The 24999-nt window shown below is 41.2% G+C and overlaps 1 protein-coding gene across 1 annotated transcript in view; it reads left to right on the forward strand.

Moving 5' to 3' along the window:
- Nucleotides 1-20792, forward strand: part of faima (Fas apoptotic inhibitory molecule a) — a 33259-nt gene extending 12467 nt beyond the window's left edge. The window contains exons 2-5 of the mRNA XM_060827857.1: nt 9052-9185; nt 12418-12646; nt 14828-14877; nt 19726-20792. Coding sequence (XP_060683840.1) covers nt 9075-9185; nt 12418-12646; nt 14828-14877; nt 19726-19875 — 540 coding nt within the window. The 5' untranslated portion in view covers nt 9052-9074 and the 3' untranslated portion in view covers nt 19876-20792. The remainder of the gene's footprint in view (nt 1-9051; nt 9186-12417; nt 12647-14827; nt 14878-19725) is intronic.
- The last annotated feature ends 4207 nt before the right edge of the window (nt 20793-24999 follow it).

Consider the following 24999-nt stretch of genomic DNA (forward strand, 5'->3'; position numbering starts at 1 on the left):
AGGGTTTGGAGGGATATGGACCGGGTGCTGGCAGGTGGAACTAGATTGGGTTGGGATATCTGGTCGGCATGAACGGATTGGACCGAAGGGTCTGTTTCCATTCTGTACATCTCTGACTGTATGACTGGATCTCTTGGAATTCAATCAATTTGGCTAAATATTGAGGCTTCCCAACCAAAATGCCCCTTCATCAATCTATTGTTTATGGATGAGATGAGTACTGCAGTGTGTTATGACTCACTTGAACAATGTTCTGATGCAACTGCATTTCTGGGTGTTGGGATGGTTACTGTTATAGTTGAATACTTGGTTTGTATGGGTGGCCATCCTGTAAACGCCAGTCTGGAGCTCCCCTTTGGCCTTGCATTCACTCAACATCCAGGAATGGGAGTAGGTTGTTGTTTTCTTCTTCCTTGGTCAGTGTTATGCTGGTAACGATGCTGTTTGAGTTGATGGGTTTCATGTAGCTTTGAGCATTTAATAATTATCTGATACCACAACAGCATCACAGTTACGTTAAGAAATCTACACAAGACAGGAGAAATAAACAAGACTGATCTCCAAAACATGAAGCCAGAGGGCTCCAACATACCCCGCTTCTGTGGACTTCCCAAAGTGTACTTGGGCACTGCCTCAGACTCATAGTTTCACTCCCAGGAACATTTACATAAAGACTAGCTAAAGAACTGCATCAAAGACTGAAACACCTAGTGAACAACTTAATCCATTCAATTCTCTCTGCCCAAGCATTCCTCAACATCAAGGACACCAAAATAGAAGAGGACGAGATTATGGTCTCCCTTGATGTAACAGCACTGTTCACCTCCATAGATGTTCCCCCAACCAAGGAAACAATAGCCTCGCTACTCAAAGGACAAGGAATGCAGGCAAGCCACAACATCATCACCATCGGCAAAGACAGCATCCTCAAATTACTAGATCTTTGCCTCACGACGCATTTTAAGTGCAACAGCCATATATACATGCAAATCAACCAAATCACACCCTTGCGATCACCAATATCAGGATTAATAGCAGAAGTGGTCATAGAAGACCTAAATGGACAGCACAGCCCACTATCCAGTCAAAACTGTGGATCCGGTATGTAGATGACACCTTTTGTCATTACCAAAGCTCACAGCTAGATGAAACCCATGAACTCAAACACCATCCTTACCAACATAACATTCACCAAGGAAGAAGAAAACAACAACCTACCCACATTCCTGGACGTTAATAAGTGAATGTAAGATCAACGGGGAGCTCCAGACCAACGGGTACAGGGCGGCCATCCACACAAACCATGTACTCAACTACAACAGCAACCATTCCAACACCCACAAATGCAACTACATCAGAACATTGTTCAACCAAGCCACAACACACTGCAGAATCCTGGAACTGCGTAAAGCAGAAGAAGAATATCTAAACAATGTCTTCAGAAGCAATGGAGACCAAAAAGCATAGTCCAACAATTCCTACACAACACACCTGGATGCACTGGCAATACTGCCATACATTACAAACCTGTCAGAAATTACCACCAGACTATTCCGACCCCTGGGTAACCCACAAACCTACTATTACACTATGACAACTGCTAGCAAGTGTAAAGGATCCTATACCCACAACCAACCAACATTATCAACAAAATACCATGTAAAGATTGCCAAAAACAAGACACAAGGCAAACAGGAAGGAAATTAGCCACCAGGGTACACAAACACCAACTAGCCACCACAAGATATGACCAGCTATCACATGTATCACTTCACACAGACAGTAAAGGACACCAATTCGATTGGGACAACATATCCATACTAGGACAAGCCAAACAGACAGCATGAGAATTCCTGGAAGCCTAGCCCTCAACCCGGAACTCCATTAACAAACATGAAGATTTGGACCCAATATACAAACGACTAAGAAATAGAACCAACAACAAAACTGAAAATGACACTACCAACTCCAACAGAACCAGACACACACATAGCTAGCAGGACAGGACACCAGCCCTTCACCAGAGGCACACCGATGAGGTCACCTAGCCTGGTGATGAAACGTCTACAAAATGAGCAAGTCAGCAACAGAAAAGTGTTTATAACATTTAATAGTATACTCATTTAAATTGTTACGAACAAATTACAAAATCATCTCAAGACAAACAATGACCACATTATTATTGTATTTGATTTATTTTAGTCACATGTACCTTAAGTAATGGAAAGTTTTTTGTTTTGTGAGCAGTACAGGCAGATCATACCAAACAAGGACATACAAATTGTAGTGTTGCACGGAAGGTACACAAAACAACTTTAACATTAATGAGGTCAGCATTATTTGAAGCTAGAGAGGTCCATTTAAGAGTCTATTAACAGCAGGGAAGAAGCTATTCTTGAACCTGTTGGTGTGTGTCTTCAAGCTTCTGGTATCTTCCGCCTGATGGAAGAGGTTGGAAAAGAGCATTACTGGAGCAGGAGGGATCTTTGATGATGATGTTGACCTTTCTGCAGCAATGCGAGGTATAAATGGAGCACATGGATAGGATGTTGGCTTCCATGATGATCTGGGCTGTGCACACAACTTTCTGTTGTTTCTTCCTGTCCTAGACAAAGCATTTGTCATGCCATGCTGTTATGCACCCAGATAGAATGCTTTCATCGGTGCATCTGCAATAGTTAGTGAGGGTCCTCATGGACGTGCCGAATTTCCGAAGCAGCCTGAGGAAGAAGAATCATTGTTGTGCTTTCTTGATCACATCTACATGGGATGTCCAGGACAGATTGGTTATCGTCATTCCTAGGAACTTGACGCTTTCGACACTCTCCGTCTCAGCCTGTTGATGTAGCTGGGGGTATATCCTCCTTTGTTCCTGAAGTTAACTATCGATTCTTTTGTTTTGCTGACATTGAGAGAGAGAGAGAGATTGTTATTGTTGCATCAAGACACCAAGCACTCTATCCTCCTTTTATTCTGACTCGTTGTTTGATATCTGGCCTATCAGGGCATTGTTATCAACAAACTCAAAAAATGGCATTGTTATGTAATTTGGCTAAACAGTCATGGGTGTGCAGGGAGTACATTAGGGGGCTGAGAACGCATCCTTGTGGGGCACCAGTGTTGAAGGTTATCAAGGAGGAGGTGCTGTTATATAGCTTCACTGATTGTGGTCTGTAGGTCAGGAAGCTGAAGGTCCAGTTGCAGAGGGCAAAGCCAAGTCCGAGGTCTCGGAGTTTTGAGAACACTCTGGAGCAGATTATGGTGTTAAAGGCAGAGCTCTAGTTGATGAGTAGGAACCTGATGAAAGTGTCCTTGTTATTCAAATGTTCCAGGGATGAAAGTAGGGCTAGGCAAATGGTAAAAACAATGACTGCAGATGCTGGAAACCAGATATCTGGATTATTGGTGCTGGAAGAGCACAGCAGTTCAGGCAGCATCCAAAGTGCAGCGAAATCGACATTTCGGGCAAAAGCCCTTCATCAGGAATAAAGGCAGTGAGCCTGAAGCGTGGAGAGATAAGCTAGAGGAGGGTGGGGGTGGGGAGAAAGTAGCATAGAGTACAATGGGTGAGTGGGGGAGGGGATGAAGGTGATAGGTCAGGGAGTAGAGGGTGGAGTGGATAGGTGGAAAAGGAGCTAGGCAGGTAGGACAAGTCCGGACAAGTCATGGGGACAGTGCTGAGCTGGAAGTTTGGAACTCGGGTGAGGTGGGGGAAGGGGAAATAAGGAAACTGTTGAAGTCCACATTGATGCCCTGGGGTTGAAGTGTTCTGAGGCGGAAAATGAGGCATTCTTCCTCCAGGCATCTGGTGGTGAGGGAACAGCGGTGAAGGAGGCCCAGGACCTCCATGTCCTCAGTAGAGGGGGAGGGGGAGTTGAAATGTTGGGCCACGGTGTGGTTGAATGGTGCGGGTGGCTCGGAGATGTTCCCTAAAGCGGTCTGCTAGGAGGCGCCCAGTCACCCAAATGTAGAGGAGACCGCATCGGGAGCAACGGATACAATAAATGATATTAGTGGATGTGCAGGTAAAACTTTGATGGATGTGGAAGAATCCTTTAAGGCCTTGGATAGAGGTGAGGGAGGAGGTGTGGGCACAGGTTTTACAGTTCCTGCGGTGGCAGGGGAAAGTGCCAGGATGGGAGGGTGGGTTGTAGGGGGGCGTGGACCTGACCAGGTAGTCACGGAGGGAACGGTCTTTGCGGAAGGCAGAAAGGGGTGAGGAGGGAAATATATTCCTGGTGGTGGCGTCTTTTTGGAGGTGGCGGAAATGTCGGTGGATGATTTGGTTTATGTGAAGGTTTGTAGGGTGGAAGTGAGCACCAGGGGCATTCTGTCCTTGTTAAGGTTGGAGGGGTGGGGTCTGAGGGCGGAGGTGCGGGATGTGGACGAGATGCATTGGAGGGATCTTTAATCACGTGGGAAGGGAAATTGCGGTCTCTAAAGAAGGAGGCCATCTGGTGTGTTCTATGGTGGAGCTGGTCCTCCTGGGAGCAGATACGGCGGAGGCGGAGGAAATGGGAATACGGGATGGCATTTTTGCAAGAGATAGGGTGGGAAGAGGTATAATCCAGGTAGCTGTGGGAGTCGGTGGGTTTGTAAAAAGTGTCAGTGTCAAGTCGGTCATCATTAATAGAGATGGAGAGGTCCAGGAAGGGGAGGGAGGTATCAGAGATGGTCCAGGTAAATTTAAGGTCAGGGTGGAATGTGTTGGTGAAGTTGATGAATTGCTCAACCTCCTCGTGGGAGCACGAGGTGGCACCAATGCAGTCATCAATGTAGCGGAGGAAGAGTTGGGGAGTGGTGGTGGTGTAATTACGGAAGATCAACTGTTCCATGTAGCCCACAAAGAAACACGCATAGCTGGGGCCCATACGTGTGCCCATGGCTACCCCTTTGGTCTGGAGGAAGTGGGAGGATTCAAAGGAGAAATTGTTAAGGGTGAGGACCAGTTCGGCCAAACGAATGAGAGTGTCGGTGGAAGGGTACTGTTGGGGACGTCTGGAGAGGAAAAAATGGAGGGCTTGGAGGCCCTGGTCATGGCGGACGGAGGTGTAGAGGGATTGGATAGTCATGGTGAAGATGAGGCGTTGGGGGCTGGGGAAACGGAAGTCTTGGAGGAGATGGAGGGCGTGGATGGTGTCTCGAACGTATGTAGGGAGTTCCTGGACTAGGGGGTATAGGACAGTGTCGAGGTAGGTAGAGATGAGTTCAGTGGGGCAGGAGCATGCTGAGACAATGTGTCGGCCAGGGTGGTCAGGCTTGTGGATCTTGGGAAGGAGGTAGAACCGGGCAGTGCCGGGTTCCCAGACTATGAGATTGGAAGCTGTGGGTGGGAGATCTCCTGAGGTGATGAGGTTCTGTATGGTCTGGGAGATGATGGTTTGGTGATGGGGGTGGGGTCATGGTCGAGGGGGCAGTAGGAAGAGGTGTCTTCGAGTTGGAGTTTGGCTTCAGCAGTGTAGAGGTCAGTGCACCAGACTATCACTTCGCTCCCTTTATCCGCTGGCTTAATGGTGAGGTTGAGATTGGAGCAGAGGGATTGGAGGTGTCTGCTATGCACCTGTTTCACCATTAAGCAAATTGCAGGTGAATCAAGGCAAGCTGGGAGACTTGAGTTGATGTGAGCCTTGACTAGCCTTTCGAAGCACTTCATGGTGATGGAGGTCGGAGCCATCGAGTGGTAGTCATTGAGGTATGTTGGTTAAAAACAAGTGCTGCAGATGCTGGAAACCAGAGTCTAGATTAGAGTGGTGCTGGAAAAGCACAGCAGGTCAGGCACATCCGAAGAGCAGGAAAATCGATGTTTCGGGCAAAAGCCCTTCATCAGGAATGTATGTTGCATGTGTTTTCTTTGGTACTGGAATGGATGGACTATTATCATTACATTCCAGTTCTAGTAATATTTCCCTCCTCACCCCTTTCTGCCTTCCGCAAATCCTGCTGATTTCTATGTGAGAATTTATTACAGGTAGTTACTGACTCTATTATCAGCTAACAAAAACAATTAATAATTTATAAAAATGTTGTCATTTTATACTATTTGGAATGGTGTTATAAATATTTCTGATATATTAAATTAGAACAAGATTTCATAAAATGATTTTAACATGTAGCAATCATGTAAAGTCTATTCGGGATTTAGCATCGTACCCTCACAAGAACGGGGTACGATGCTCAACTCATCGACCGCCAGTTCCGAAGTGCCACGGCAAGGAACCGTAATGACCTCCTCAGGAGACAGACACGTGCTGCAACTGACAGGGTACCCTTCGTTGTTCAGTACGTCCCAGGGGCTGAAAAATTACGCCATGTTCTTCGTGACCTGCAACACATTATCAATGAGGATGAGCACCTCACCAAGACCTTCCCCACACCTCCAAAACTTGCCTTTAAACAACCGCCAAACCTCAAACAGATCGTTGTTTGTAGCAAACTGCCCGGCTCTCAGGACAACTCCATACAACCCTGTCACAGTGGGCGCTGCAAGACGTGTCAGATTGTGGACATAGATACCACTATTACGCGTGGGAACACCTCCCACCTTGCACATGGAGGTACTCATGTGACTCAGCCAACGTTATCTATCTTATACATTGCAGACAAGGATGCCCTGAGGCATGGTACATTGGGGAAACCGAGCAAAGGCTACGACAACGGATGAATGGGCACCGCACAACAATCAACAGACAGGAGGGTTCCCTCCCAGTTGGGAATACTTCAGTGGTCCAGGACATTCAGCCTCGGACATTCAGCCTCGGACCTTCAGGTGACCATCCTCCAAGGTGGACTTCGGGACAGGCAGCAGAGAAAAGTGGCCGAGCAGAGGCTGATAGCTAAGTTTGGTCCCCATAGGGAGGGCCTCAACCAGGACCTTGGGTTCATGTCACATTACAGGTGATCACCATTGCACCACACACACACACACACACACACACACACACACTCTCACATGCACACGGACACAGTTACACACAGACGCGCCCACAGACCCTTGCAGACACACGCACTCCCACGCTCACCCATGCACCCCCTCGCAGACTTGACACTCTGCACCCACTACACATGCGCACGCATGCACGCGCACACGCGCACACACGCATATTCTCACACACTCAACCCCCACCCCAGACACACAGACAAATATCCACATGCACACATTTTGTGTGGTGAATTTATATTGCAGAGTTACATTGTACTTTGCTCAAAAACTGCATATATTCATGTAGAACTCTGAGCTCAAAAACTGCAGGAATTTATGTAAAACACTGTTATCTCACTTATTAGATTAGAATCAATCTAAACATTAGATGTAGACAGAGAACACAGGGGGCTAACACCTTCAACATATTGTCTAGCTATCACCATTATTCGCAGCAAACCCGAGAATGCACCTTTAAAAAGAAGGGTTTTGTGATTTACACATGAAAGAAGTGAAACTATCACTGTATTCTAACAGATGAAAGGCTTAACAGACAATCAATTTTTCAATGTATAATTTCAGTTACATCACACTGCAAATTTTTGGTATACATTCTGTGTTACGGTCGAACCCTCCACAATCACCTGATGAAGGAGCGTTGCTCTGAAAGCTAGTGTGCTTCCAATTAAACCTGTTGGACTATAACCTGGTGGTGTGATTTTTAACTATGTAAAGTCTACAATGACAGCACTGTAAATGTATCATTTAATAATGTAATTTTGCTTAGTTATTAAACAAAATTAAAATGGAAAATTTAAAGTTAGTAGTTTATTTTGTTAAATCATGAGAATAATGCTAGATGGTTGAACATTGTCAAGAGGTTTTACTGCAAAAATATGTCATATTCATTTTGCATGCCTATCTTGTATTTATTATGGATAGGAATATTGATCCATATTGCAGTTTTCCATCATCCAAGAACTTCTCCCTAGTCATTGAATCATACAGCATGAAAATAGGCATTTTGGCCCATATCCCTCCAAATGTTTCCTATTCATGCATTTATCTAAATGTCTTTTAAACATTGTAACTGTACCTGCATCCACCACTTCCTCTGGCTGTTCATTAACCACCCTGTTTTAAACAAAAATGTTGTCCTATGTCCTTTTTAATCTTTTTTTCTCACACTTTAAAATATACCCCCTAGCTTTGAACTCCTCTACCTTACAGAAAGCACCTTTGCACCTTATCTATGCCCCTCATTATTTTATAAAGCGTCTTTAAGGTCTCCCCTCAGCCTACTATGATCCAGTGAAAAATGTCCCAATCTACCCAGCCTATTTTTTATAACTCCAACCCATAATTTCCAGCAACATCCTGGTAAATTGTGGCTGAACCCTCTCTATTTTAATATTATCCTTCCAATAACAGGGCAAGCAGAACTGCACACAGTACTCTGCAAGAGGCCTTGCCAACGTTCTGTACAACTTCAACACGACATCGCAAATCCTATACTCAAAGGTCTGAACAATGAAGGCAAGCATGCTCAGCGCCGCCTTCACCATCCAGTCTACCAGTGACACAAATTTCAAAGAATTATGTATCTGAAACCCTAGGTCTGTCTGTTCTACAATACTACTCATGGTCCAACCATTAACTGTACAAGCCCTGCCCTTGTTTTATCAAACTGCAGTACCACGCGCTTATCCAAATTAAACGCTATCAGCCACTCCCTAGCCCATTGACCCAGTTGATCAAGATCTCTTTGCAATCTTAGATAACCTTCTTCATTGTCCACTCCAGTCATCTTTTTTTTTAAGGTAATGTGTTACTGTTCTTTTGACATTACCAACTGTTATGATGGACAATATTCAGTTCACTTGTTCATTTCTGTTTCTTTAATTGAATATTTATAAATTCCTTGTGTTGAAGTGTTTGCTGCTGTTTATTGTCATGGCAATATTTTGAAGACCTGCACTAATGAATCACAATATTTCATGATCCAGTCATTTTTAGATGTGTTAATTTTGTATGTAGATTTAAAATTCTAAGTTGCCTTGACAAACTTCATGGTATTGATAACTGATTAGTTGTGTGCTCTTACCAAACATTTACATTTTGTGCTTTCTTAGCCCTCAATTAACGCCCTGAGAAAATGGCTGATCTGGTGGCATTTTGGGAAGTTGCTCTAAGTGATGGTGTGCATAAAATAGAATTTGAGCATGGCACCACCTCAGGAAAGAGAGTGGTGTATGTCGATGGAAAGGTAAGATATTCAACAGTTGGTTTCACATTGGTTCAGTCATTATATTTAATTTGCCAAGAATTTACGTGTAAAACTTTCCTAATGATTAAGTAAAGCTTATGTCATGCTAATCCATTCAGACCAGAAAGTTATAGGATAAAACCGTGGTTGGGATATCAATTGAGAGGATGTAACTGATATTGATATTGGTTCAAATAAATGAAAATGTGCAATAACCCATGTGGAGAAATAAGATCAACATTTGGTGGAATGCTTTTCATTGTCAAGTAACTTGCCAACACTGAGTCCACACAAGAAAATTGATCGTTTTGGCTGTTTTTCAATGGTGCTCAAGAAATGGTGCCCAGTAGGGTAAGATATTAATTTTCTGTATACATGTATAAATTCATGAAAAGTATTTGAATTAATAAATTATTAATTGAAAACATTAAAATATTTAAACATTTTTATTTTAAAAGTTACAAAATTCATTTTTTAATCACTTTAAAAAGTCATGGCAAAGGGCTGACTTGAGGTAGGTTTTACAATCAATCATTGCATATAAAATATAAAAAGAGAAAATTACAGAGCAGAATGGATTAGGACTTTTAAGTTATTGAAGTTTAGTGATCATCAAAGTTTGTAAATTATGCAAATGAGATTTGGTATTATTCTAAAATCTTATTGTTCTACATCTTAATTCAGTTCATGTTTTTCAGTTATGTAGCTGGTAGCTGATGTTAACCCATACAAAGAAAGGAACACATTTCCATTTTGAGCATTAAATCATGAATTCTCATGTCAGCTGCACATTAATGCAGTGTAACCTCTCCAACCTGGGAATACCTGAGACCAAGTACTTTCTGGATATCAGAATTTTCTGATAATAAAATGACATTACAAGTACATGAACTGGAAAACACTATTTATGTAAATACTGCCCTGAAACACAACAAAGATAAAAACAGTTTAAATTTTTAAAAATCTTCTTGAGTCGCTGTATCTTCCATGTTTCTGCTCCCAGAGTACTGTACTGTATCATTTGCAGCTACTCAAAAACTTCCTGAATAGCTGGTGTTTCCAATCAATAGATTTACGACTTTGAGTGGCCACAGTGGATGACCCCATTACATTCCTTCAGATACCTAATTCACTGCAGAGAGAGGCTGCTTACCAACTCCACCACTACACTCGAAACTCTGCTTTTGTCACAGCAGAGTTATGCAGCAGACAAAACATTTCTTGGAGTTAAGAAAGATTGTTGGCAAACTGGCATGAAGGAAATAAAATAGAAATATTAGTCCTGCAATTCATCACTATGTATGCTATGTTATAGATTGTGTATGACAGATAATAACATGAGTGGGCCAGTGTTGTATTTCCTGGGATTTTGAGAGTTGGTTACTGTTGAAGCAGTAGGGTTGGGTTGAATTCTATGGGATTATAAGCTACAGGATCATTTATAACAAGTCCATTCAATGTCAGTTCAGTTACTTGTGAGTGCTGCTCTGAGAGTTTGTGTGCTGATGCTCAGAATGAGCAAGGAAAAAAAATTAGAACGTATTACTAGCTGTACTCAAGTAATTGAATGTCAATTTGCATAGAGGTAATGAAAGTGAACAATATTGTTCCCGTCACATCTGTGTATCTCAGAGCAGGGGCCAAAAAATCTGTTTTTCTTTAGTGATTGGGAAAATGTCAGGGGCTACTTTTTGATCTTTTGAAGGCTACCTTTTGAATTTCAGGAGCTCCTTTATCATTCATAATCATTTCTTTCATAGATGATGCAGTGAATGTACTAACATTGTCTTCTGTATTTGTGTTGATCTATTGGGTATTTACATTCACAACAGCAGGATTATAATAATTCAGCAATAATCACTATTATGTTCTCAGCTGATGTCAGCATTGGTTCATTCGGATCCCGGAAATTCAACCTAGTTTGATAGACCAATTTTTTTTTTCAAACCATGGAGCTCTATGCTGAACACATTCAAAGCAGTCTGCCTATGTACATTTAACACAAAGAATAAATCTTTTATTGAACAAGGAAAAACATGGACTATATTACACTAGCCAAAATTACCATCAGAAAATGATTTAAGCTGACACTACCCTTTTATTCCCAGCAATATTCTTGCAAACACCCAAACTTCAATGAAGAGTCATCACTATCTCCATTTCAAGGCTTCTTGCTCATGTTGGCACAGATGCAATTGGTTTCCTTACGGTGAATTTCAGTGCATTTGCTACATGCTTTTTTCTTCTATTGGTATCTCCCTAATAGACTGCGAAATAAGCTCACTATTACTATAACTTCAAAGCAAACGTGTTGTCATTTCATAGGATCAGGCAGGAATGTCTGAGACCAAATGGAACTAGTGAACAAAATCTTTGCTATAATTTGTCAAAAAAAAAGATTGTTGGAAATTGTACACTTTCAAGTCGTCATGATTATGTTAGCATTTTGACCTTAGTTCAATTGGTAGTTGGCTCTTTTCTTCCATCACAATATTTCAAGCATGTGCCATGATGGATTTGAGCTGTGAAATGAAGTTTAACATCCAGTGCAGTATTCCAGGAATGTTGTATTGTTTGACATTCCACCCAAAAGCCATAAATGATTCCATAGGTTTGTTCAAAGACCAGGGAGATTTCTAATTGTCTCAGCCAGTATTCTTTGCTCAAACAGAAATAGATTATCTATTGCTTTAATTTATTTGTTCTTTTTGAGACCCCAAATGCAAATTACCTGCTAATTGTGTCTACTTGATTGTGATTGTACCACAATTAAAGACAATATAAAAGAACTGGTACAACTCTAAAGGAGTTTGCAGAAGCAGAGGGACCTGGATGTGTATGTGTACAAATTATTGAAATTGACAGGACAGGTTAAGAGAGCTGTTAAAAAAACCATACTGTATCCTAGGCTTTATTTATAGTGGTATAGAGTGCATGCTTTAATTGGTTTAAATGCACTCCACAAGGTTCTGATAACTTCATCAGGCACTAAATCAATCTCCATTTGTTTCTTTTTTCCAAATGATAGTTTAACAAGTTTTCTTATTTAGCGTATGTTGATTGATTTACATCTATAAATACTTCAATGGCCTGTTACATTTTGTAAAGTGCTCTTGTCCGTTTTCGATTTCACAAACTTTTTTATTGTAACTTGGTTTGGTCATAAAGTTTGAGTATCCTCAGTCTTTGAATGTTTATTCTCTTTGTGTGACAAACCATATTTTATTGTCAGGAAGTTATACGGAGGGACTGGATGTTCAAACTTGTTGGGAAGGAAACTTTTGCAGTTGGAGCTACTAACATTAAAGCAACAATCAATATTGATGCAATTAGTGGTTTTGCTTATGAATACACATTGGAGATCAATGGGAAGAGCCTAAAGAAGTACATGGAGAACAGATCAAAAATGACAAACACATGGATATTAAATCTAGATGGAATAGATTCACGAATAGTGCTGGGTAGGTACACACTAGGGTAAGAAATGTTTTGTACCTTCATTACAAGTGACTGTACATTTATGTTATCTTGGTTCAAGAAATCTATAAGCTGTTTCTGAAAGGTTTCCACCTAAAACCAGTTATTTTAGCATGTACTCATCAATCCATCTCTATCCTAATGTACATCTGCTGCACTTTCAACTTCCTTATCGCCCAACCCCTTAAAACATTGACTATCCCTGTGACCTAATCATCTTTTATTCATACCAAGAGGTGGCTTTCCTTAGACGACTCTTCTGACACCTTTTCCAAAATAACGGGTGCTATCAGCCTCTTCAAAAAGCCACCTTCAAACTTTCCATTCTCTTTAAAAACTATTTTATTGCCAATAATCCTTGAATACGACGCCAATAAAGTATGTGCTCACTTTTACCACCCATTGTATTTCAAATTCTTACTGTTTTGCCATCTGCCTTTTGCAGTGAGACTTCCCTAATCAAAGTCAGCATTCTTTGATATACTGTCAACTTCGTGCCATGGGGCAGTACGGTGACTCAGTGGTTAGCACTGCAGCCTCACAGCGGCAGGGACCTGGGTTGGATTACCGCCTCAGGAAACTGTCTGTGTAGAGTTTGCACATTCCTCCAGTGTCTGCTTGTGTTTCCTCAGAGTGCTCTGGTTCCCTCGCACAATCCAAACATGGGCAGGTCAGGTGAATTTGCTATATTCGATTGCCCATAGTGTTAGGTGCATTTGTCGTGGATAAATATAGGGTAGGGAAATGGATCTGGGTGGGTTATCATTCGGATGGTCGGTGTGGACTTGTTAGGCCGAAGGGCCTGTTTCCATACTGTAGGGAATCTAATCTAAAATCTATACTAACCTTCAGTTTTACCCTGACATTTTGTTTTGGGGGTATGGGGTGTTATTTCCAAAATAACAGGGTGTGACCTTAAAATTAAAGCTGGACTGTCCAAGGCTAATGCCAGGAAGCATTTCCTCACATAAAATCAATCTAGGATTGATTTTTCATAAAAGCTGTTAAAGATTTAATCAGTTTGAAAATCACAGTTGTTACAGTGCGATAAAAGCCATTTGGCCCATGCACTCAAATGAGCATCATAAACGAGTGCCAATCTCTTCCTTTATCCGCATTCCATTGCACACTGCTTACATCCAAATAATCGTCCAATGCCATCTTAAATGCCTCAGTTGAACTTGCCTTCACCACATTTCCAGAAAATAAAAATGTCAAAAGGGAATTTTGTTTCTTGTTTGGCAAAGGTGTTAAGACTTTTGGAGGCAAGGCAGGTAGCTGGACTTAAGATGCAGTTCAGCCATGATCTGACTTAATGGTTGAGCATACCTGAGGGACTAAGTGACCTACTTTTCCTATGTTCTTATTCCAAAGCAGGGTTTTTTCAAAGCTGTTGTCAGCCTCCCAAATTCCACCTTATGTAAACTAAGATGTGTTTTTTGGATCCCAGCTGCATTGAATCCCACTCCCCACTTCTGTCCTTTGTCTCTCCATTGACTTCCTACTCCAGTATATGTAAGTTTCCATTTCAAATTTTCAAAGTCACTGATTTCTGATTCTCCAAACACAGGAATAATTCTTCATCTCGAAATTTGGCTTGTTCGGCTGCCTACTCAATGATTGATCTGGAGTGAGATGTTTATAACTTTGATTTGCATATTCAAGTCTGATCCTGCCTAATTTGTGTGGGTACTCTCAACCTTTAGAAACTACCAGTCTCTGATTTGGCAGTCAGCGCAATTCCTTGGAGTTTGAGTACAGGAATATTGACGTGAAATTGGTCTCAGCAACGCAAACATTTTGTTCAAAAAATGAACACTTTTTTTATTCTTTTACTTTATATCTCTATTTAGAAATTCCTGTTTGTTTTTCTAATGGGTTGTTTGATTGGATGCAAGTTTCAGATAACTATATATTTTATGATCGCCAGGTCTTTGCATATTCTTGTTCCACGTTTTTCCTCCCAATACGTGTTTATCCCCCACTTACCTGATCTGTCATATATGATAGCTAAATGTGAAGAAATGTTACTCTATTGGAAGTAAAAGTAAATTAGAGAAATAGTTTGGCTAGAAAAAAGAGAAATTGAAAACAAATGTAAACTCTTAACATTTGTTATTTTTCTCTAATAATTTTTATCCTTTTTTGACTTTGGTCCTGCACAGAGAAGGACACCATGGATGTTTGGTGCAATGGGAAAAAAGTGGAGACTGCGGTAAGTTCGTCAAGGTTAGAAATTATTTTTCTTTTATGTTGAGAGGGAGGCATGCGACTAAAAGATGCATTTAGTTATTAAACCATATTTTGTTTTTAGGGTTGCAACAAGGAAAATTTTACATAACTCAGTACAATAATTAACTTGAAACTTACAATGTTAAACAAATGGGTCGGTTTTTATCATAGTTTGAGGGTGGGAGGACCTGTACAATGGTTGGATGGTCTATCCTACACTTAAAGCATCAAGGTTGCTGTTTTGATATTTCACTTGTATTATTATAATTCCCTCAAGATCTGAAATTGTGCTCATATAGTTTCATTTACATATTTAACTTGCTTTAGAGGGATGATTAATGCTTCAACGAGATAAGGTAATGAACCAGAAATACCAGGAACATTTTGAATGTAGGTACTGGTAAGGACACTGAACCTGTCCTGAATGTCTTTTGATTAAAAAAAGAGAAAAATGAATCTGAGCCTTACCCTCTCATGCATATTCCAGGGAAGATGATGTGAATATTAAGCAAGGACAGGAATAGATCAAGTACAATGTGATCCATTTATGCCCTGCAGCTAAATAGCCTTCCAAAATTAAACTACTTAGGTTCAAAGTCAAGAATCTGCACTTGGTGTGTTACATATGATATACTGAGGAACCTCAACAGGGTAGATACAGAGAGAATATCTTTTTTTATGAGAGAATTTAGAACCAGAGATCACTATATATTTAAAACATGAGAGGTTGTCCATTTAAAACAAAGGTTAGTTTTTTTCTTTGTCATGAGTTTTTAGAAGTCTCTACTGGGTAAAGTGGTAGAACGTAGAAATTACAGCGCAGTACAGGCCCTTCAGCCCTCGATGTTGCGCTGCCCTGTCATACTAATCTGAAGCCCATCCCATCTACACTATTCCATGTACGTCCATTTGCCTATCCAATGACGACTTAAATGCACTTAAACTTGGCGAATCTACTACCGTTGCAGGCAAAGCATTCCATACCTTTGCTACCTCTGACATATGTCTTATACCTATCTCCCCTCACTTTAAAGTTGTGCCCCCTCGTGTTTGCCGTTCCCATACTTGGAAAAAGGCTCTCCCTGTCCCCCCCTATCTAACCCTCTCATTATCTTGTATGTCTCTATTAAGTCACCTCTCAACCTTCTCTCTAATGAGAACAGCCTCAAGGCCCTCAGCCTTTCCTCGTAAGACATTTCTTTCATACCAGGCAACCTCCTAGTAAATCTCCTCTGCACCTTTTCCAAAGCTTCCACGTCCTTTTTATAATGCAGTGACCAGAACTGTACACAATACTCCAAGTGTGGCCGTACCAGAGCTTTGTACGGCTGCAGTATAACCTCCTGGTTCCGGAACTCAATCCCTCAATTAATAATGGCCAAAACACTGTATGCTGCCTTAACAACCCTGTCAATTTGGGTGGCAACTTTCAGGGATCTGTGTACATAGACACCGAGATCTCTCTGCTCCTCTGCACTCCCAAGAATCTTACCATTAGCCCAATACTTTGCATTCCGATTATTCCGTCCAAAGTGTATCATCTCACACTTGTCCACATTAAACTCCATTTGCCACCTCTCAGCCCAGGTCTGCATCCTATCTATGTCTCTCTGCAACCTACTACATCCTTCGTCACAATCCACAACTCCACCGACCTTAGTGTCATCCGCAAATTTACCAACCCACCCTTCTAAGCCCTCATCCAGGTCATTTATAAAAATGACGAACAGCAGTGGACCCAACACTGACCCTTGCGGTACGCCGCTAGTAACTGGACACCAAGAGGAACATGTTCCATCAGCTACAACCCTCTGTTTTCTTTCAGCAAGCCAATTACTGATCCAAACAGCTATGTCTCCCACAATCCCATTCCTCCGCATTTTGTATAATAACCATATTGAATGCCTTGCTGAAATCCATATACACCACATCAACCAGTTTACTCTCATTTACTTGTTTGGTCACTTTGTCAAAAAACTCAATAAGGTTAGTTAGGCACGACCTACCCCTCTCAAAACCGTGCTGACTGTCCCTGATCAGATTATTCTTTTCTAGATGGTTATAAATCCTATCTCTTATAACCTTTTCCAACACTTTACCAACAACTGAAGTCAGACTCACTGGTCTGTAATTACCAGGGTTGTCTCTACTACCCTTTTTGAACAAGGGAACCACATTTGCTATCCTCCAGTCCTCAGGCACTATTCCTGTAGACAATGATGATTTGAAGATCAATGCCAAAGGCTCGGCAATCTCTTCCCTTGCTTCCCAGAGAATCTTAGGGTAGATCCCATCCGGCCCAGGGGACTGCAGTATTTCTAATACCTCTTCCTTGTGAACCTCAATGTCTTCTAGTCTAGATGCAAGTATCTCTGTATCTTCCCCGCCAACATTTTCATTTTCTATAGTGAACACTGTCGAAAAATATTTATTTAGTGCTTCCCCTATCTCCTCTGCCTCCACACACAACTTCCCACTATTATCTTTGGCCCTAATTTAACTCCGGTCATTCTTTTATTCCTGACATACCTATGGAAAACCTTAGGGTTAACCCTGATCCTATCTGCCAACAACTTCTCATGTCTCCTCCTGGCTCTTCTCAGCTCTCTTTTTAGGTCTTTCCTGACTTCCTTGTAACCCTCAAGCGCCCTGAGTTTTCACATTTCGTCCTAACATAAGCCGCCTTCTTCTTGACGAGGGATTCCACTTCCTTAGTAAACCACGGCTCACGTATTCTGTATCTTCCTACCTGACAGGTACATAGGAGCATTTCCTTGAATGAGCTCCACATTTTTAATGTGCTCATCCCCTGCAGTTTCCTTCCCCATTCTACACTTCCTAAATCTTTCCTAATTGCATCGTAATTTCGGCCCCCCCCCCCAGCTGTAACTTTTGCTCAGTGGAGTACACCTATCCCTTTCCATGACTAAAGTAAACCTGACAGAATTGTGATCGCTGTCTCCAAAGTCCTCACCTACTTCCAAATCCAACACCTGGCCAGGCTCGTTACCTAGTACTAAATCTAAAATGGCTTCTCCCCTTGTAGGCCTGTCCATATACTGTGTCAGGAAACCCTCCTGCACACACTAGACAAAAACTGACCCATCTATAATACTCTTACTATAGTGATCCTGGTCAATATTTGGATAGTTGAAGTCCCCCATGACAACTACCCTGCCTCTCTCACTCCTGTCAAGAATCATCTTTGCTATCCTTTCCTCTTGGTAGAAGCAAAGTCCTTGATTTTTTTTTAAGGCAGAAAGAGATGAATTCTTGTTAAGCAAGGCATGAAAATTTGTCAGATTTTGACAGAAATACAGATTTAAGGTTAAAATCAGATTATTGATTATGATGACTTTATTGAGTGATAGAGCAGGTTTGATGTTTTAAATGGCATACTACACTTGTTTGTCAGCGTGTGTACCAACTGGTACTTCAGTCTGCAGTCAACATCTTGGGAAGGAGGAATTGGAAAAATGAAAGGAACATTCTCTGAATGTGAACAATTGCTCAATGACAACTTGTTTGCCAATGCAAAATATTCAGGTCATAAGTAACTAAATAAAAGTTTTCATGATCAACCATATTCGTGAAATACATCTAAATGAACTACACAATGTAACCACTTAATTTCATCAGTAATCTTCGCAGATTGCTATTCTGGTGTGATTTTTCATTGAGATGTGAGTACCTTTATCTGAATTAAAACATCGCTTTATTGTTTTCCTGCTTGCCTAATCTACTGCTAAAATCTACAGCTTTGAATAATGTGAAACCATGTCAAACAATGCCAACTATTTCATGGCATTAGCAAGGAGATTTTGAGGTGTGTTTAACTTTAACAAGTTCAGTTAATCTTTATCCATTTAGGAAATGGTAAGTGGGCTGAGAATTTTAACATTCCCCACCCCATATTATGGATTGGAAAAGTTGTTAGCTGGGCATTCATCATATCTTGTGTCACCATCACACTCAGCCCCTTCAAAAATGAACCATGCAAGCGTGTGTAGAATCCAGGGTTTGGTAGCATTGTTGGTTATTCTGTATTTAAGTTAAGACATTCAACTGAGACAACAATGACCTCTAAATACTGTTGTATTAAGACCAGTATTCCATTGGTGTCCTATTAAGAAGAGACTTACAGGTCACGTATCTTATACTTTCCTGTTTATGGATCATTGCACAATTCTAAAGGTCTTTAAAACATTAGAACCTTAGTCAGTGCATTGAAGATGGATTTGGGATGTCATTTCGCAGTTATGCAGGACATTAGTGAGGCCACGTTTAGAATACTGTGTTCTATTCTAGTCTCCCTGCTAAATGAAAGAAGTTGATAAACTTGAAAGGGTTCAGAAAAGATTCGCAAGGATGGATTTGAGTTTTTACGAAGAATAGGCTGGGGCTTATATTCCCAGAGAATCAGAGGCTGAGGGGTGACCTAATAGAGGTTTATAAAATCATGAGGGGCATGAATACGGTGAATCGACAAGATCTTTTCCCAGTGTAGGGAAGTCCAAAACTAGAGTGTACAGATTTAAGGTGAAACAGAGAAGAGGCAGAGGTTGGTGCATACATGGAATGAGTTGCCAGAGGGAAGCAGTGGAAGCTAGTATAATTACAACACTTTAAAATACATGAATAAGAAGAAGTTAAAGGGATATGGTCCAAATGCTGGCAAATGGAACTAGATATGTTTGGAATATCTGGTTGGCATGTTTGAGTTGGATCGGAGGGTCTGTTTCCATGCTGTACGACTCTGTGACTCTAAGCATGAGGTTCAACATTGAAACAAGTCCCTTTGTTTACCTGAACCATTTTATTAATTTTATAGGGCGAATTTGTGGATGATGGCACTGAAACTCACTTCACTATTGGTAACCATGACTGCTGTATCAAAGCTGTTAGCAGTGGTAAACGAAAAGAAGGAATCATCCATACTCTTATCATGGATGACCAGGAAATCCCTGAATCTGCTGAGTGACTACCTGTACATCAACCAATCAGAAGAACAACTTTTCTAGAAAAATTAGGTTATTCAGTTGCCATGATATCATTCATGCCACAATATGAAGAAATACTACTCCTGAAAATGTCAATTTGAGAAAATGCATATTCTGTACAATAATCACACTTCAATGATAATTAGAATTACTTGGTTGACCTAAAACTACTGTGTTGCTATCAGACCATTTATGAATAACTATAGTTTTGGGCTATTACATGTATTTAAAAGCAAATGGTATATGCTGCTGATTTAGGGTGTAGATCAATAAAACACTCTTCATTCAAGTAATGAATTATTATTTTTTTAAAATGAAGCATATCATGTTAATTTTCACATTTTTAGTTTTAATGATTTAATTCATTCTTTCATAGTATAAACTAGTTTCCACTATTTTGTGACAATAGATCTCAAATCCATTTCTTCTGGCATTAAATGCCATAGAATCATTTGAAAAATAAAAATATAATTCAGTAATTTTTCAAATTACACTGTGCACTTCACATTATGAAAAAGCACAGCTATATTAAATAGATTGCAATTAGTTTACTTAGTAATTGTGCATTTTATTTTTGTGACTGTGAGGTTGACAAACATTAATATGGGAACAGATGGCTTTCAGGTAAATGCTGTTCTGTTGATACATATCCACATTGAAATCAATATCTTGTCTGGTACAACAATATTTGGCCAGATCAAGTTTTGTTTTTAAACTGTTGCTCCCAAAACAAGATTTATGTTAAAGTTTTGAACAGTTTCATGTAAGTAATCCTGTTTGCCTCAATACACTGAAAAATATGGGCCCAAGTAGGTACATTGTATTAGTAGACTTTCTTTATATGAAAGATTTTTATGATATGGATTTTTTTAATACAAATAAATGGTTTTGCATTGGACTGGTCTAATTTTTCTATAAGCTTGAAATAATTTATTTAAGTATCTCTTTATGGTTTTTAATGTAGATTTCTACTTTACTGCAATTCTCAAAGTAGGTCAAATATGTTCCAAGCTGAAAATGTGTTGCTGGGAAAGCGCAGCAGGTCAGGCAGCATCCAAGGAGCAGGAGAGTTGACGTTTCGGGCATGAGCCCTTCTTCAGGAATCCTCAGGAATGCCCGAAACGTCGACTCTCCTGCTCCTTGGATGCTGCCTGCCCTGCTGTGCTTTTCCAGCATCACATTTTCAGCTCTGATCTGCAGTCCTCACTTTCTCCAAATATGTTCCAAATTGCAGAAAAACTAAGTAAAATTTCAGAAGAATACATTGCATTGCATTGTTTCACAAATGTAATTATAATATTCAGGCCCTCTTCACTCCCCACTTCCCAATCCCTCCCTGTCCAAAACATCAGGCATAACCAAATCCAGTTCCCAAAGTTGTCTCTGTCCTGGGCCTTGCAACCCCAAGCAGTACCGAAGACGCAGTTCAGCTGCTGCTGGGATTGCTAGACATGATGGCCAATTCGATTGGCTTCTGGATTAGTGGTGCTGGAAGAGCACAGCAGTTCAGGCAGAATCCAACGAGCAGCGAAATTGACATTTCGGGCAGGGCTTTTGCCCGAAACGTCGATTTCGCTGCTCATTGTATGCTGCCTGAACTGCTATGCTCTTCCAGCACCACTAATCCAGAATCTGGTTTCCAGCATCTGTAGTCATTGTTTTTACCTTTTTAATTCGATTGGCTGGCAGTTCTCAAGGGCAAGATTTCCTCCCACTGGGGACTGAATTTCCCACTGTATGTTCATTTGGCACACCAGTGGGTGGGGTAGGTTTCTTTTCTGTTGAATATAAAACTGGTATACAACTCTTGTTACTAAAGTGGTGAGCATGTGAAAGCTCAGCCACGCTACCTGGCTTTCTGTGAACGCCTGTCCAAGAACAGAGAACCACCACTTAATTAATACACTTCAACAGTACTGTTTTTATTCAAGACTATCAGTATATGAATATACTAACAAGACTTGGGAGAGAAAAGCCACTCAGACCACACTGGTTACTAGAGAGTGGATTCTCTCACCGTAGATAGGGAAAGTTGTTACATTTATACATAACTTCTCACGCAATACAGAGTCCCGTGTCATTAAGCTATCGCAAAGTATATTAATCAAAGTATACTTAATTGTAAGCTTACACATCAAAACATGCTTTAAATCTAACACACAGACACCAGCACCCATCTGGTTAAGATCTTAACACTATCTTTAAAGTCTGACATTAACTCCCATTATTTTTCTAACCCTTCAAAGCAACAGTCAAATCTCAGAGATGCTCTTTAAATGTAAACATTCAAACCTCCTTAGTGTGTTACAACTAGACCGTAAGGCTCCAGTACTCTTCTGATGGCTGCCCTTTGACCTAATGCTGGTACTATGTCATTCTCAGATCTGTGGGATTGGACATGTTTACCCAGCCTGTGCAAGTTGCTGTATTAGCAATTTGTTCGCTCAGGATGCTGGGCAATATAGCCAATGTGCTTCAGCCATTTTAGTTAACATTCTAAGCTCCATTTTCTATATGGTCACTATATCTATTTCCAACTTATCAAGCAGTTAGCCCACCCCTCACTATGAAATTCAGCCCATGAATTTTCAGGACTGAGTCCACCCCAGCTGCCATTCCCACCCCACCATTGCGTTTTATCTCTTTACCCCTTACTACTTTCTCCCTCTCCCATTATTGTCTGTCTTCTAACACTGAACACACATTTTAATCCAGCACCATATAACTCTGCAACTTCAAACCTTCTCCCCCACCTTCATTCTTCAATCTCATCTTTTTAATGTATAATTCCTGGAATTTAACTGGGCTTTGCTGCAGCACTGGAACACCTAGGATGGAATCTTTCATATGAGAGCAATATGGTGTATTGAAATGGCAAACAACTAGAGGTTTGAGGTCATTCTTATGAACAGATTTAGGATGCTCGGCAAAGTGGTCACCCAGTCTGTGTTTGGTTCTGTCAATATGGAGGAGAGCCCATTTGTGAGCAGTGAATATGGTGGAGTATTGCATGTTTTTTTTGTAATCATAAGTATTATAACTGAAGTGGGAGATGTCACAGGGCAGGGTGACAGTAGGCACACAGACACACAAGATGGCCACTGAGCCAGAAGTTGGCCACTTGACACAAGATGGCAGCTGGAGAGAGACAGCAGAGCAAACACAGACGCTGCCTGGGGCTGCCATAATGCCAGTACAATGCATCACAACCTGATTGATCGATTGGTTTAGGGGATGTTGGGGAGACAATATATGAGTAGCATACACTGCCTGCTGAAGTGTCTGGGTCCAGCCAACACCTTTGATAGAAATGCTGACAATGTGTTATGGATTCAATACAGAGTGATAATAGCCAGGGCTGCAGTAATCATCCTTCTCAGGAAGAGCGATTAGCACCCATTACGACAGCAATGGACTTCCATGCAGACGTTGAAACTGACAACAACTGCGCTGAAATTAACAAAGGCTGCGCTGGAACTGACAATGACTGCACCAGAACTTAACAATTGTTCAATGTTTGCCATAAGCCAGGTTACAAATACCTCATCACTGACCTATTATTACAAAGTGTATAAAAGTATCTTGATATGTGCTCTGGGTTGAGAGAAGAATCGCAGCTGACCACTGTGCTGTTGGTGTCTTTCTCTCTCTGGAACTCCAGTATTTGCTTGTGCAATAAACTCTGTCATGGAAACCCAATTCTGACTGTGAGGCTGGTAATTTTCACCACTACAATTAGTACTGCAAGCAGTGTTCTTATTAATGCAAACAGGAAAAGTTAGACCACACCAAGGACACAGTTTAAAAGGTATACCAATTGTAATATCGAATTTGCTATAATACGGAGTTAAAAAATTTAAGTGCACGTCTCTGGAAACTAAGTGTTTAACTGCATTAATAGTTGTTAAGAGGCCAAGTGGAGACAGGTGTACCCGATGCCACAGCAGACGAGACTTTAGGGGAGAACAGTGGACATGTGCTGTTATCCTTACAGCTGAGATAGATGCCCAGCAGGACCCCTTTGCCGATTTTAAAGAAGAAATCCAGACGGTGCTAGGAAGTGCTCCCACGAACTGGAGTAAAATCATGACCACTAAGTAACATAAAGGGGAGGGAGCCTCTGAATACAAGGAAGGATTATTTAGGGTCTATCAGAAGTGATCAGGGCAAGCAAAGCCAGATTGGGGGGACTGGGCATTTATCCAGGTTTTAAAGATGGGCTGACTAGTGCCCACCAAGCCACCCTGAAAGTGGGAGTAATAATGTCCCAGGATGATGATTACCTAGTTGAATGGACAAAAGCTCCTGCAACAAGGTAAGACCTGACAAAGCAGCCTACCAGAATGGATGCGAGAATAGAATAAAACGATCCTGCCACAACAGTGGCCGACAAGGACGCTTTGCTAAACAGTGTAAGGTCCCACGAGCAGGGAACAATGTAAAATACTGCAGCCACTGCAAAAGAATAGGACACAGAAGCACTGTGCTGGGAGAAGCATGGGGCGTTCCTAAACACCACCCGGAACATCGTGGAACAGCAGGAATCCCAAGGTCAGCAGAACTGAAAACCAGTAGCCTCCATTTGTGAGTGGAAGGGAGAGGGGAGAACTTACCTGCCTGCAGAAATAGGAGGGAGGAAATGTGAAATGGTAGTAGATGCAGGTGCGGTTGTATCCATTACAAACTTACCCTTACCCCACACAAATAAAATGTAGATGGGGATAAAACACCAGCTTACCTAAGCAAAACTACCTTCGTAGAAATAAATGATATATATATCTCCATGAAATTCTATGCATGCCAAAATAACAAGGGCACCATTATGGGCATAATCTCATGAGAGAATATAATGTGCTAATCGATTGTTCAAAAGGAAAATTGATTTGGTCCAGACAGGACGGTCAAAAGACGAGATTGGGAAACTTAACAAGTCACCATGAAACATTAAAGTCGCTACAGTCACCAGTAGGGACTGGAACCTCAAAGGGAGGTATTCAGAGCCGTCTGTGCCTCGGTCCCCAGAGCATGGGCAGAAACAAAGTTAGATGCAGGTCCAGTTAACATAGACTGGTTCCCGGACTGGACCATAACGCCCACTGGCAATA

Source organism: Hemiscyllium ocellatum, chromosome 7 (genome assembly GCF_020745735.1).
Source record: "Hemiscyllium ocellatum isolate sHemOce1 chromosome 7, sHemOce1.pat.X.cur, whole genome shotgun sequence".
NCBI classification, from domain to species: Eukaryota; Metazoa; Chordata; class Chondrichthyes; order Orectolobiformes; family Hemiscylliidae; genus Hemiscyllium; species Hemiscyllium ocellatum.